Below are 15141 nucleotides of genomic sequence, written 5' to 3' on the forward strand. Positions count from 1 at the left end.
CCACACCATTGTTCTGTATCATCTGCAAACTTTTTAATCATTCCCCCTACATTTAAGTCCAAAGCTTTGATGTATATCGGAAAAAGCAAGGGACCTAACACTGAGCCCTACAAAACTCCAATGGAAGAAGCTTTCCACTCACATAAACACCCATCGACCATTACACTTTGCTTCCTACCACTGAGGCAATTTTGGATCCCATGGGTTTTTACTTTTCTGACCAGACTGTCATGAGGGGCCTTGTTGAAAACCTTGCTAAAATTCATGTAGACTACATCAAACGAGCTACTCTCATTGACCCCCCTCCCCCCCCCCCCCCCACCTTATTACATCCTCAAAAAATTCAATTAAATTAGTCAGACACGACCTTCCCTTAACAAATCCTTGATGACTATCCTTGATTAATCCATGCCTTTCTAAATGACGATTTATGCTTTATCTCAGAATTTTTTCCAATAATTTGCCCACTACCGAGGTGAGGCTGACTGACCTGAAATTATTCAGTCTATCCCCCCTCCCTTTTTAAATAACGATACAATGTTAGCAGTCCTCAAGTCCACTGCTACTATGCCTGTAGCTAGAGAAGATTGGAAAATGATGGTCAGAGTCTCTGCTATTTCCTCCCTTGCTTCGCGTAGCAGCCTGGGATACATTTCATCCAGCTAGCAAATTATCTTTTTTCAAAAATGTTAAGTACCTTAATATTTCCAATATAAAACTAATCCAACTGTTCCACTTTCTCCCCACACTCCTCTGTCTTCTTCTGCTTTAAATATTTATCCAATTTTCTCTTAAAAATTCGAGTCACACTCGTTAGAACAAAGAACAAAAAGAACAAAGAAAATTACAGCACAGGAACAGGCCCTTCGGCCCTCCAAGCCTGCGCCGATCCAGATCCTCTATCTAAACATGTCGCCTATTTTCTAAGGGTCTGTATCTCTTTTCTTCCTGCCCATTCATGTATCTGTCTAGATACATCTTAAAAGATGCCATCGTGCCCGCATCTACCACCTGCGCTGGCAACGCGTTCCAGGCACCCACCACCCTCTGCGTAAAGAACTTTCCACGCATATCCCCCCTAAACTTTTCCCCTTTCACTTTGAACTCGTGTCCTCTAGTAATTGAATCCCCCACTCTGGGAAAAAACCTCTTGCTATCCACCCTGTTTATACCTCTCATGATTTTGTACACCTCAATCAGGTCCCCCCCTCAACCTCCATCTTTCTAATGAAAATAATCCTAATCTACTCAACCTCTCTTCATAGCTAGCACCCTCCATACCAGGCAACATCCTGGTGAACCACCTCTGCACCCCCTCCAAAGCATCCACATCCTTTTGGTAATGTGGCGACCAGAACTGCACGCAGTATTCCAAATGTGGCCGAACCAAAGTCCTATACAACTGTAACATGACCTGCCAACTCTTGTACTCAATACCCCGTCCGATGAAGGAAAGCATGCCGTATGCCTTCTTGACCACTCTATTTACCTGCGTTGCCACCTTCAGGGAACAGTGGACCTGAACACCCAAATCTCTCTGGACATCAATTTTCCCCAGGACTTTTCCATTTACTGTATAGTTCACTCTTGAATTGGATCTTCCAAAATGCATCACCTCGCATTTGCCCTGATTGAACTCCATCTGCCATTTCTCTGCCCAACTCTCCAATCTATCTATATTCTGCTGTATTCTCTGACAGTCCCCTTCACTATCTGCTACTCCACCAATCTTAGTGTCGTCTGCAAACTTGCTAATCAGTCCACCTATACTTTCCTCCAAATCATTTATGTATATCACAAACAACAGTGGTCCCAGCACGGATCCCTGTGGAACACCACTGGTCACACGTCTCCATTTTGAGAAACTCCCTTCTACTGCTACTCTCTGTCTCCTGTTGCCCAGCCAGTTCTTTATCCATCTAGCTAGTACACCCTGGACCCCATGCGACTTCACTTTCTCCATCAGCCTGCCATGGGGAACCTTATCAAACGCCTTACTGAAGTCCATGTATATGACATCGACAGCCCTTCCCTCATCAATCAACTTTGTCACTTCCTCAAAGAATTCTATTAAGTTGGTAAGACATGACCTTCCCTGCACAAAACCATGTTGCCTATCACTGATAAGCCCATTTTCTTCCAAATGGGAATAGATCCCATCCCTCAGTATCTTCTCCAGCAGCTTCCCTACCACTGACGTCAGGTTCACCGGTCTATAATTACCTGGATTATCCCTGCTACCCTTCTTAAACAAGGGGACAACATTAGCAATTCTCCAGTCCTCCGGGACCTCACCCGTGTTTAAGGATGCTGCAAAGATATCTGTTAAGGCCCCAGCTATTTCCTCTCTCGCTTCCCTCAGTAACCTGGGATAGATCCCATCCGGACCTGGGGACTTGTCCACCTTAATGCCCTTTAGAATACCCAACACTTCCTCCCTCCTTATGCCGACTTGACCTAGAGTAATCAAACATCTGTTCCTAACCTCAACATCCGTCATGTCCCTCTCCTCGGTGAATACCGATGCAAAGTACTCGTTTAGAATCTCACCCATTTTCTCTGACTCCAAGCATAACATTCCTCCTTTGTCCTTTAGTGGGCCAATCCTTTCTCTAGTTACCCTCTTTCTCCTTATATATGAATAAAAGGCTTTGGGATTTTCTTTAACCCTGTTTGCTAAAGATATTTCATGACCCCTTTTAGCCCTCTTAATTCCTCGTTTCAGATTGGTCCTACATTCCCGATATTCTTTCAAAGCTTTGTCTTTCATCAGCCGCCTAGACCTTATGTATGCTTCCTTTTTCCTCTTAGCTAGTCTCACAATTTCACCTGTCATCCATGGTTCCCTAATCTTGCCATTTCTATCCCTCATTTTCACAGGAACATGTCTCTCCTGTACGCTAATCAACCTCTCTTTAAAAGCCTCCCACATATCACATGTGGATTTACCTTCAAACAGCTGCTCCCAATCTTCCAAACTCTAATAACCCTCTGTAAAGCAATTTTTCCTGTCTGATTAACTGTCACTAACTACCTGTGTTCTTGCTAAGTTGCACGTATGTGCAGCCATGCAGCAGCCTATAAGTTACCGCACAGGCCTTGTTCCACTTAAATACTCTGCGTGTGGGGTCACAAAAAAAAATTAAAGGGACCGTGCATTGAAAAAAACTGGCCGTGTACAAGAACAAAATTTTAAAGCGAACATTGCTAACTGGGTGTCCACTTAAGTCACACGAGAGCTGCTTTAATTGTATTAGATTACAAAAGGGTCCGCAAATGTAACACAATTTCATTACCAACCTCTCCACCCATCCATGTAATCAACTGCCCTGCAATCAATTGCATAGAATGCAGCAGCCCTCAAAAATTTTAAAAGCATCCCACCCCAGTTTGTACTTGGTTATTTCGCACCTTCACTAAAGACACTCCCCTTATAGTCACTTCTTATCCTGTTGCACAGCCGAAAGGATGGTGACGTTATATAGTTCAAGCCAAGCCTCGCTTGTACTTTTTACTCCCTGCCTGCTTACCAACATCCTGATGCCTTGTAGCTAAGTGTATTTTACTTAAGAGCATTTTTCCCATGTGCTGGTTACAATATTAAGGAAGGTGAAGTGTTTGATGGCAGCAGAATCCATGCTTGATGCTTCTGGTGAAGAAAAAGGTGAGACATATGTAAATCAAGGTTTGGGCAGCAATTTGACAGCTGCTGGAGAGAAAAAAGTCGAGATTACATAAATTGTACTGGGTTTATGAGGGAATATTTTATGAAGCTCAGAACCATGTAATCATAGCAGAGGAGAAATAATGTGGAGTGCAATATCAAAATTCAGCACTTGGTCAAACCAGAGATGATGACTGAGGTTGAACAACAATGTGTTTCTGTTTCTTTTTGTGATACACCCTGGGAGAGAATAATAGATCACTTATGTTGGAAGACTTTCTGAACTTACACTGACCTGTTTTTCCAAAACGATGCTAAGATTCGTTTGAGCTGTTTTGGTTTTGCTAAACTTTGCAGTTTAATTTCATTCAAGAATGTTTTAAATTAACCAAAGAATGCTGACCTTATAATCAACAGACTTTTTCCTCTTCCGAGACTATGGAGCTACCAGATTTAATCAACATTTTGTTAATGTTGGCAATGAGCAAAAGGCAAAATCAGCATTAATAGGAATCTGTTCAGACCACCACTGATCACTGAAATTAAGCAATAAATTTCAGAAATGCAGCGGGGCCCAACATTGGGTTGCTCCTTTTGCTTTTATCCTAAAGTGCTCCAAAGGAGCTTTTCTTTTGTCTTTTCACACTTCAAAGTTCTGTTCGTATGATTATTCTGTGGGACAATATAACTGCACACTATCTGGCTGAGATTTACCAAATACTGTTGTTGCTTAGAAATGTTCGGGCAATTATTACACTGACAGAAACCAGGTAGGTGGGCAGTTAAAATCGCCCGAGTGACTTGTCCTGGAACAACCCACCTGCAACCTGCCATCTTCTATTTTTACCTGCTTGAAGCTGCTGGGGTCCTTCTTTAACTATGCAGATTGAGTTTTAATGACATCATAGAATTTTAACTGTGCCCTGTGCGAGAAAGCCTTGTGACTTTCCTGCTAGGTGAAGACAATAGGAAGAGGATGCAGGGCAGAAGAGGCTCAAAGAGTTATTTTTCTCACTGAACCAGGAGTAGGAGGAACGCTCCTACAGGCCCCACAGGAAAGTTTAGGTCTCCCCAGGCTTAGAGTTCCCAACCCTCATGATTTCGGCAGGTTTCCCGAATGGGCCATTGGTATCTCAGGGGATAATTGGTTGCTCTTGGTGGCTTGGGAGAAATGGCCCTCATATCCACAGTTCGTGCATGCGCAGTACCCTGACTGTTGTGGCTTGCTGCCAATCCACATGGTCTGGGAGGTGCTGGCCACCTTGCTATTCAGAATCCACCGCTTCTTACTGGTTGTGAGGATGGTGACATAAGGGCCAAACAAATCACCTGGAAACTTCGTGAATCCTGAGAAAGCAACACCAATTGGGGGAGGAAAGAAGAAGCAACACAAACTAGGAGAGGGAGTGAGAAAAAACTAACAGGGAGGGAGAAAGAAATACAACATCGAGGAGGGAGGGAGAGGGCAACACAAAACTTGAGGGAGTGTTTCATTGCTGGAATCAGGCAGCTTTGGTACTTATCCCTGAGAACTGAGCCTCAATTCCCTAAATCTAAGCTTCAACTGTATGGTGTGGGAGTCAGTAAATTGAATGAGGTTTCATATTACTTTATTATTTTTTATAATTTGCTGTCTTACTGTAAAATTATGTGAAAATTTCAGAAGTTACTTATTGATGATTTTGTTGAATCAGTGGAATATACTTGGCCAGAATTTTATCCAGGGGGTCACGATGTTGCCTGTTCTGTGGGAGGCCTGCCAAATCTAGTGCCAATTAGGCACTTAAGCGGTGGGCATTCCATAGGGCCAAGGACCCTGGCGATGGAAGTCCTGCCTGCTGTGAACTGTTGGTCAATCAGAGTCTGGCAGTTCTTTAACTGGACAGCGCCACCACTGCTGCTGGTGGAGCACTCACCTGAAGCCCAGGACCAGCGTTGGACCCAGGCCACAGATAGGTCAGTGTGGGAGGGAGATGTAGGGGGGCTTGATAGCAAGGGCAGAGGGGTGGCACTCAGAAGCTCCCTCATGGCCCCCCCCCGCCCATTTCCCAATGCCTCAGGCACTGTGCCTTTTAATTAAGGTCTCCCCATCCCCCCTCCTCCTCACTCCCCCTCCTCCCGGAGCCAGCAAGCAGTCTGCATGCTTTTTCCTGCCATGCTTCTTGTGCGGCAACAGGGCCGCCCGCCACTCTGCTAATTGTGGTGGTGGCAGGATGAGGTCCTTAATTGGGCCTTGCCGTCCCGGACTTAATTTTGGCAGAGGTGGGAAGGTGGCCACCATCCTACCTGGTTTATGCTCTCCCTGCCTCCAAACCCACTGCAGAGAGAGCATAAAATTCCTCCCTTGGTGTTTCTCATCACAGTAAATCCTGCAGAAACATCACTGAAATAGTGGGCAACATTTCCTCCTGCCCTTGGAGACAGGATTGAAGGCAGGGGAGGTAGAGGGCAGCATACAAAATGGCGAGGGGTGGCGTGCCTGATCTTGTCCTGGCCCCCTGCCATTTTCTCTGGAACGGGGAAGGCTGAGGATGGCCTTCCCACCACAGGCCAATTGCGGCCCTTAAGTGGCCAATTAATGGCAGCCTCCTGCCTCCACTTTGATCTTATTGCAGATGGAGGGGCACGCCACTGTGCGGAGGTGCTGCCAGATAAAGCCTCTCCCCTTCCCCCACCTTGATAAGGCAACTCCCCAGCCTCACCAACCCAATGCCCCCTCTCCCCCATTGCGGGGGCCTGCCTGAGTGGCCCAGGCTACCCCAACCCCATTTATCTGTGTCCTGGGCTCTCCTCCATCTTCAACACTGCAGAACCTCCAATATAGGCAGTGGCCACTGCTCCCAGTGGTGCTGCTGGTACTGCAGAGCTGCCAGCCCTCTGATTGGCCAGCAGCTCTGGAGGCAGGAGCTCATCACTTGAAAAGATGACATCCCCGATGACTGCAGTTAATTGGCTGCCCGCTGTGAAATTGTAACTGGGGTCCGACAGAGGGCTGAAGTGGGGTCTCCTCCCCTCCTTCTGGCCCGCTGACAAGACCCCTGTCGCCGGGATAAAATCCCAGCCAGTGTTTATTTAAACTTTACTTATCCTTAAAGCCTTCTATTTTTTACTGCTCTTTGTATTATACATTATGTTATTCATGTTACTACAAAATAAAGTCATATATTTTATTTGGAGATTGGTGATATTAAGACACTCAACTAAGGTAAATGCGTAACTGTTGCAAACAGTGGTCAAATGCCATGTGATCAAATCCCATGATTAAACATCACATGAGCAGTGTCACATGATTGAATACAATGTGATCAAATATCGCTAGATCAAACTTCCAGGTATATGTCAAACCAGAGTTGGTAACACTACCTGGGATCCCCACCCCCTCCAGTGTGACCCTTCAAAAAACCCTTCCTCATGACTTACCTTGTTCTTGGTAACCATTCTGTTGGTATCCTGCCTCCTGAAATTATTCTTCCTGGCGACAAGCTGCTGTTTCCCACCTGATTCCGGTGAGTAGCTTGCTGAGGTCATACGGATGAGCCCCAGACGTTAAAATGACTGGGAGTTAAGGTACAGATGTCGAGGGTTGTTTGGTGCTCAACTTGGCGCTGCCTGCTTGATTTTTTCTTTCTCCTGGTTAAAATCAGGCCTGTTGTTTCTGAATATAGAGATGAGGGTTAATTTTCTTGGCTGTAGCCTGTAAATCTCCAAGTCTGGACAAGAAATTCAATTTTCTTCAACTAAGTTAATAATTCATTGTACTGCTTTTATTTCTGTATTTACAAGAATCTGGCCATTTTAGTTACAAGATGTTAGGGTTTTGGTGAGTGGGGTGGGCTTGCTGGAGATGGTGGAGTGAGAGGACCAAAGGATCCAAGCAGGTTTTTTAGGGGACTGTTTCAGAGGCCTTTTGAAGGATGGATGTGGGCTTTTCAGTCCTGCCAAGAATTAACAGTTATTTCTGTTTACATAGTCAATTTGTGATTCAATTTTCAATGCAAACCTATAGTTTGTACTAACAGTTCCTGTTAAGCTGCTTTGTCATTGTAAGAGCCATCACATTTTGAAAACTGTCATAGATTACAAAAACGAAATACAATAACCTTTATTATTCTGAATTCCCAGATCTAATGAAAGGTCATTGACCTGAAAGGTTACCTCAATTTCTCTCTTTTCTAGCATTTTCTGTTTTTATTTCTGATTTCCAGCATCTGCCATATTTTGCTCTTGTTTTAGCATTTATTTTTTTATAGCATGGCAATGTGGCACATGTGGTTTGTGTCTCCTTTACTAAAGAGAACTGGTGACCCTTTATCATAATTCTATGATTCTCCATCTAAAACGGCACAGTGGCGCAGTGGTTAGCACCGCAGCCTCACAGCTCCAGGGACCCGGGTTCGATTCCGGGTACTTCCTGTGTGGAGTTTGCAAGTTCTCCCTGTGTCTGCGTGGGTTTTCTCCGGGTGCTCCGGTTTCCTCCCACAAGCCAAAAGACTTGCAGGTTGGTAGGTAAATTGGCCATTATAAATTGTCGCTAGTATAGGTAGGTGGTAGGGAAATACAGGGGCAGGTGGGGATGTTTGGTAGGAATATGGGATTAGTGTAGGATTAGTATAAATGGGTGGTTGATGGTCGGCACAGACTCGGTGGGCCGAAGGGCCTGTTTCAGTGCTGTATCTCTAAAAAAAAAACATACATAAAGTCTGTCAGCCTATAACTGTTAGGTGCCATCTGTGCATGTGTGTCCCCCAGCACAAAGCAAAGTATTAACTATTTCTTTTAATAGTGCAGGTTTAGAATATAAAGTACACCATACACAATTGAACACTAATTCAACTTCTAGTCCCTTATTGATGTTGAAAGAAGATGGCAAATAAATTAAATTGATTGGTAAGAATGAAATTTGCTTCCCTGTGCTTTTGATTGTGCTGTGAAACATTTTATTCTAATTCTGAGATAGTGACAATAGGATTGTTGTCTACTAACCTTTCTGCTAACACAAATTTATATGTAAATATCTATTTGAGTAAATAACAGACTGAAATATATGCTTATATTGCTCAAAAGCTGTATTGCTGGTTTCATGAAGTAAGATTTTTCTCTCAGTGATGAATAGCATTGACCAGTCATTATCCTTGCACTTGTCTGCAGACTTTCCATGGGGTTTTGAACTAGAACTTACTGTGTTTGGAAAGCCATTTTAGTGCAGTGTGCCCTTACAGTGGATATGGGACCTGTGTGAACAGGGCAAGCAACTGTGTATTTCCTTCACAAGTCAATCAGAATGAGGAATTGTTAATGAGCTATGCAAAATCTGAACCAGGGAGCCGTCAGAATATTTAATTTAAAAATGGGAAAAGGGTGGAAATAAGAGAGTGGTAGGAAATTGACTTTTTTAATGTAATTAGTTTTTTTTATTTTTATCTCCATCAATAATTTCAATTGAATCTGTATTTTTGTGACTATGCTATGGCTGTAGTTAATATACCTTGGAAATTGCCAAAATGTTGTTTCTCCTTCTCCTTTAGAACCCCACATGCAAAAATCAGGAACAGAATCAGGGCTCTGGACAGCAGATTCAGAATTAATGTAAAATGCTGCCTCATCCTCCCCCAGTTCTGGGGTGGCGGTGGTGGGGGGGGGATTCCAAGGCCTGCTTACCTGGACAAATACACAGAAGCAGCTGCACCCTCTGTCTTCAAGGATGATGGAGGCCCTGACACCACTGGCAGAGGGGCAGAGGAACGGCTGGCCGCCCCAGGACAGAGGGATGGCATCCCCAGGAGCACCCTGAGAGGAGCCCTCAGTTGCAGGGGGCAGCTGCTGCTCTTCCCTTGCAAGGCAGATTTTTGCCCCCTTGTTCAGCTGAGAGAATAGAGGACCTGGGTGGTGACTCCAGGTCCCCCAAGCCCTTGCCACTGGTGCCTTGTGCCTATGGTCAAGACGAGGTATGCAGGTCTTCACGAATATCCTGCGGACACTGAGTGCCCTTCCAGGGGCACTGCCAAACTGATGGAGGACGCCACTCGTGCACCAGTTAGAGACAGTGCAGCACTCGAGGCCTGGATGGACTCCTCCATTGTCCATGCCTGGGTACGCATAGCTTCTGCTATCTCTGCCAGATGTTGCCTGATGTCTCACTGCAGCTGCAGCATTTCCCATGAAGCTAATGACACCAGAGGCAAGTCATGAGCCTGGGGCTCAGCATGGGCCTGGTCTCTCACATTCCTCCAACTGTCAGAGGCCTGGGCTGTCACAACCTCCATCAGCTGCTCGGGCATGTGAAGGATGTGTTCACCAAATTGGGTGTCCGAACCTAACCGCAAGCGCATACCCATCAACGTGCAAATATCTGTGCTGGTGGAGGGTGCAGGGGTATGAGGTGACACTGGACCCTCTGATGCTCCTTCCTACCCCTCAGAGGTGGCAGGGTCTCCCTCAGTGGCTCTTCCAGTATTGGTCAAGGGCCTTCCCTCCTACATAGCAAACACAGTGGCGCAGTGGTTAGCACCGCAGCCTCACAGCTCCAGCGACCCGGGTTCAATTCTGGGTACTGCCTGTGTGGAATTTGCAAGTTCTCCCTGCGTCTGCGTGGGTTTCCTCTGGGTGTTCCGGTTTCCTCCCACATGCCAAAGACTTGCTGGTTGATAGGTTAATTGGCCATTATAAATTGCCCCTAGTACAGGTAGGTGGTAGGGAAATATAGGGACAGGTGGGGATGTGGTAGGAATATGGAATTAGTGTAGGATTAGTATAAATGGGTGGTTGATGGTCGGCACAGACTCGGTGGGCCGAAGGGCCTGTTTCAGTGCTGTATCTCTAAACTAAACTAAACCCCTACATTGGAGATCCCTGTAGGCATCAGATGCCTGATGAGCTGCATGGCTCCATAGCTGCAGCTGCACCCTTTTGCCCATGATGACCTAACTGTCTCGGAATGGTGCCCCTGTCTCTCGGTCTGCAATGCTCCGGCCTCCTGCGGTCTGGCCAGCTCCATGGCCGCCTCCTCCACTGGGCTCAGGACATGGAGAATCGGCTGCCCACCGCTGGTCTTGGCCCACTGTCTGTGATTGTGTCCAATCTTCTCCTGTAGATGGAATGATGAATGCTATTGGTCGCCCAGTGAGAATCAAGGCATATGCTGGTGCTTGTACATTGGTGGTGGATGGGGGTACACAGGTGACTCCTGCATCCGTCCCCTTTCTAGGGACCTTGTGAAGGTCTGCACTGACAAAGGGCCTCCTTTCAGAGCCATTTTGCCATGACACAGGCAGTTTGTCTGCATCCCCTGACTCTTCGCCCATCTCTGGGTAGACAGCCCTCTTCATCCAACACACCCTCCTCATCTGACAAATGCAAGGCCCAAAAAGTGAAGGCATTAACAAGTACTCACTTTCGCTGTGAGGTTGAGGTCATTGAGCTGCTTGCAGCATTGAATCCAGGTCCTTGTTGTGACCGCACAGCTGCCGACCACCTCCGCAATCTGCAGCTAGGCTTGCTTGGTTAGGCTACCAGCTCTCCTCCTCCCATACTGTCTTTCCATTGCAGCCTATAAGAGCACCTGGAGGAAGGCATCAATAAAGCTTGGGGCCACCCAAGCTCCACTGTCTGCCAGCACTGTGCAGCCTTTCAGAACTCTGACAATTCTCTTAGTGCACGCAGCATGATTGAATGCAGAAATAAAAACAGAAGGTGCTGGAAATACTCAGCAGGTCTGGCAGCATCTGTGGAGAAAGAAGCAGAGTTAACGTTTCAGGTCTGTGACCTTTCATCAGAACTGGCAAAGGTTAGAAAAGAATTAGGTTTTAAGCAAGTGAAGGGGGTAGTGGTGGTGGGGAGTGGGGGGAGGTGGTTGAGAGAACAAAAGACAAGGTGTGTGATAGGGCAGAGGGCAGGAGAGATTAAATAACAAAGCTGTCCTTGCACAAAGGCAAAGGGCTGAATTTTACCTTAGGCGGACGCGAATTCGACACCAACTTAAAAGTCAGTGGCAAACCCGCTTCCACCTAGCCTGGGGATCTGTTCCACATTTGACAGGACCCTGGGCTTTAATTGTCCCAAGGCGGGACTTCCACCCGCTTGAGGAAGTCCCGCCTCAGTGAGGTGCGGGCCGGCAGTTCTGAGTCCCAGCAGCGCCACCGGGCACGATGGCCACTGCTGGGACTGCAGTTCAGCTGACCAGATGGATCCATGAGGGAAGGTAAGTTGGGTATGCCTTACCAGGGAGATCGATCCTTCCCTGATGAGGCTGGAATGGTCAGTTGGGGGGCATCTTGGGTCCTGGGGGTGGGTTGGGAGGCTGGGGCGGCCCTCAATCAGGGTGCAGAAAGGCCGGTAGCTATCGACGGGCGGCCTTTCACGTCTCCAGCACGACTGCTTGCCACGGGTGAAATACCCATGGAGGTGGGCGAGGGCTCTGAAGTGGCCGTTAAGTTGCCACTGGAGGGCCTTTAGTTGGCCTCGGGTGGACAGGCCATTCCCCCCGCTCCTCCCGCCCGACCGCCGTAAAGTCGACCGGAGGTGGCAGCAGGGCGGGTAGGCCTCCCACTCAGTTTTACGCCGCCTCCACCACACCATCCGACCCGCTAGGGTGGTGTAAAATTCAGCCCAAAGAGTGTGTTAATGCTTGTGGTGAAAGACAGAGCATTGGTCCAGAGAGAATGTTAATAGCAGAATAATGAGCAGCTTTGTCTACATGGAAAACAGGCCCATGGTTAAAAAATAAAATTATAAAGATTAAAAAAAAGGCCAGTCATACTCTGATGTTGAACTCAATGTTCATTCCGTCCACAAGAGTGTCTAATCGAAATAACAGGTGCTGCTCCTCGAGCTTACATTGATGTTTTTTATTTATTTTTTAAAATTTATTTAGAGATACAGCACTGAAACAGGCCTTTCAGCCCACCGAGTCTGTGCCAACCATCAACCACCCATTTACACTAATCCTACATTAATCCCATATTCCTACCACATCCCCTCAATTCCCCTATCACCTACCTACACTGGGGGCAATTTACAATGGCCAATTTACCTATCAACCTGCAAGTCTTTGGCTGTGGGAGGAAACCGGAGCACCCGGCGGAAACCCGCGCAGTCACAGGGAGAACTTGCAAACTCCGCACAGGTAGTACCCAGAATCGAACCCAGGTCGCTGGAGCTGTGAGGCTGCAGTGCTAACCACTGCGCCACTGGAAAACACTGGAGCAGGCCAAAGACAGAAATGTTGGCATGAGAGCAGGGTGGGGTGTTGAAATGGCAAACGACTGGAAGCTCGGGGTCATGCTTTTGGACTGAGCAGAGGTGTTCCGCAAAGCGGTCACCAAATCTGTGTTTGTTCTCCCCAATATAAAGGCAACTGCGTTGTGAGCAGGGAATACAGAATACTAAATAGAGTCATAGAGTTATACAGCACAGAAACAAGTCCTTCGGCCCATCGTGTCTGTGCCGGCCATCAAGCACCTAACTATTCTAATCCCATTTCCAGCACTTGGCTCATAGCCTTGTATGCTATGGCATTTCAAGTGCTCATCTAAATACTTCTTAAATGTTATGAGGGTTCCTGTCTCTATTACCTCTTCAGGCAGTGTGTTCCAGATTCCAACCACCCTCAGGGTGAAAAAGATTTTCCGCAAATCCCCTCTAAACCTCCTGCCCCTTACATTAAATCTATGCCCCCTGGTTATTGACCCCTCCGCTAAGGGAAAAAGGCTCTTCCTATCTAACCTATCAATGCTCCTCATAATTTTGTATACCTCAATCAGGTCCCCCTTCAGCCTTCTCTGTACTAAGGAAAACAGCCCTCGCTTTTCCAGTCTCTCTTTATAGCTGAATTGCTCCAGCCCAGGCAACATCCTGATGAATCTCCTCTGCACCCTCTCCAGTGCAATCACATCCTTCCTATAGTGTGGTGCCCAGAACTGTACACAGTACTCCAGCTGTGGCCTACCTAGCATTTTATACAGCTTAAATAAAAGCAAAATACTGCGGATGCTGGAAATCTGAAATTAAAACAAGAAATGCTGGAACCACTCAGCAGGTCTGGCAGCATCTGTGAAAAGAGAAGCAGAGTTAACGTTTCGGGTCAGTGACCCTTCTTCGGAACTGACAAATATTAGAAAAGTCACAGGTTATAAGCAAGTGAGGTGGGGGTGGGGCAAGAGATAACAAAGGAGAAGGTGTAGATTGGACCAGGCCACATAGCTGACCAAAAGGTCATGGAGCAAAGGCAAACAATATGTTAATGGTGTGTTGAAAGACAAAGCATTAGTACAGATTAGGTGTCAATGCACTGAATATTGAACAGCAGCAAGTGCAAACCTGAAAAGAAAACAGTGGGTGAGCAAACTGAACAAACTAAGATGAAATGAAATGAAATAAATGCAAAAAAAAGATTGTAAAAAATGTAAAAAAGAATGTAAAAAAAAAGAAGAAAAAATAACTAAAAATGAAAGTAAAATGGGCGGCTGTCATGCTCTGAAATTATTGAACTCAATGTTCAGTCCGGCAGGCTGTAGTGTGCCTAATTGGTAGATGAGATGCTGTTCCTCGAGCTTGTGTTGATGTTCACTGGAAGACTGCAGCAATCCCAGGACAGAGATGTGAGCATGAGAGCAGGGGGGAGTGTTGAAATGGCAAGCAACCGGAAGCTCAGGGTCCTGCTTGCGGACTGAGCGGAGATGTTCCGCAAAGCGGTCACCCAGTCTGCGCTTGGTCTCCCCAATGTAGAGGAGACCACACTGTGAGCAGCGAATACAGTATACTACATTGAAAGAAGTACAAGTAAATCTCTGCTTCACCTGAAAGGAGGGTTTGGGGCCTTGGATGATGAGGAGACAGGAGGTAAAAGGGCAGGTAATACCCCTCCTGTGATTGCATGGGAAGGTGCCGTGGGAAGGGGATGAGGTGTCGGGAGTGATGGAGGAGTGGACTAGGGTGTCGCGGAGGGAACTATTCCTTCGGAATGCTGACGGGGAAGGGAGGGAAATATGCGACTGGTAATAGCATCACGCTGGAGGTGGCGGAAATGGCGGAGGATGATCCTTTGGATGTGGAGGCTGGTGGGGTGGAAGGTGAGGACAAGGGGAACCCTGTCGCAGTTCTGGAATGGAGGGGAAGGGGTGAGGGTAGAAGTGTGGGAAATGGGTCAGACATGGTTAAGGGCCCTGTTAACCACAGTGGGGGGAATCCTTAGTTGAGGAAAATAGAAGACATGTCAGAAGCACTGTTATGGAAGGTTGCATCATCAGATTAGATGCGTGGAGATGGAGAAACAGGGAGAATGGGATGGAGTCCTTACAGGAAATAGAGTGTGAGGAAATGTAGTCAAGGTAGCCATGGTAGTTGGTGGGCTTATATTGAATATTAGTAGACAGAGTAGTCAAGGAAGGGAAAGGAAGTGTCAGAAATAGACCATGTAAAGGTGAGAGAAGGGTGGAAATTGGAAGAAAAGTTGGTGAAGTTTTCTAGTTCGGGGCGAGAGC

At 46.6% G+C, this 15141-nt stretch overlaps 1 protein-coding gene across 3 annotated transcripts in view; it reads left to right on the forward strand.

The window, feature by feature from the left end:
* The window catches only part of LOC137378111 (cadherin-4-like), a 714047-nt gene that overhangs the window by 286719 nt on the left and 412187 nt on the right, over positions 1 to 15141 (forward strand). Inside the window, exon 1 of one of the 3 annotated variants that reach the window (XM_068048210.1) lies at positions 3571 to 3664. The exons of the other annotated variants lie outside the window; for them this stretch is intronic. Within the exon in view, the coding sequence (XP_067904311.1) occupies positions 3622 to 3664 (43 nt within the window). The 5' untranslated portion in view covers positions 3571 to 3621. Of the gene's footprint in view, positions 1 to 3570; positions 3665 to 15141 lie in introns of those variants that run through there. 3 annotated transcript variants of the gene reach the window in all.

This window comes from Heterodontus francisci, chromosome 16 (genome assembly GCF_036365525.1).
Source record: "Heterodontus francisci isolate sHetFra1 chromosome 16, sHetFra1.hap1, whole genome shotgun sequence".
Taxonomy (NCBI): Eukaryota; Metazoa; Chordata; class Chondrichthyes; order Heterodontiformes; family Heterodontidae; genus Heterodontus; species Heterodontus francisci.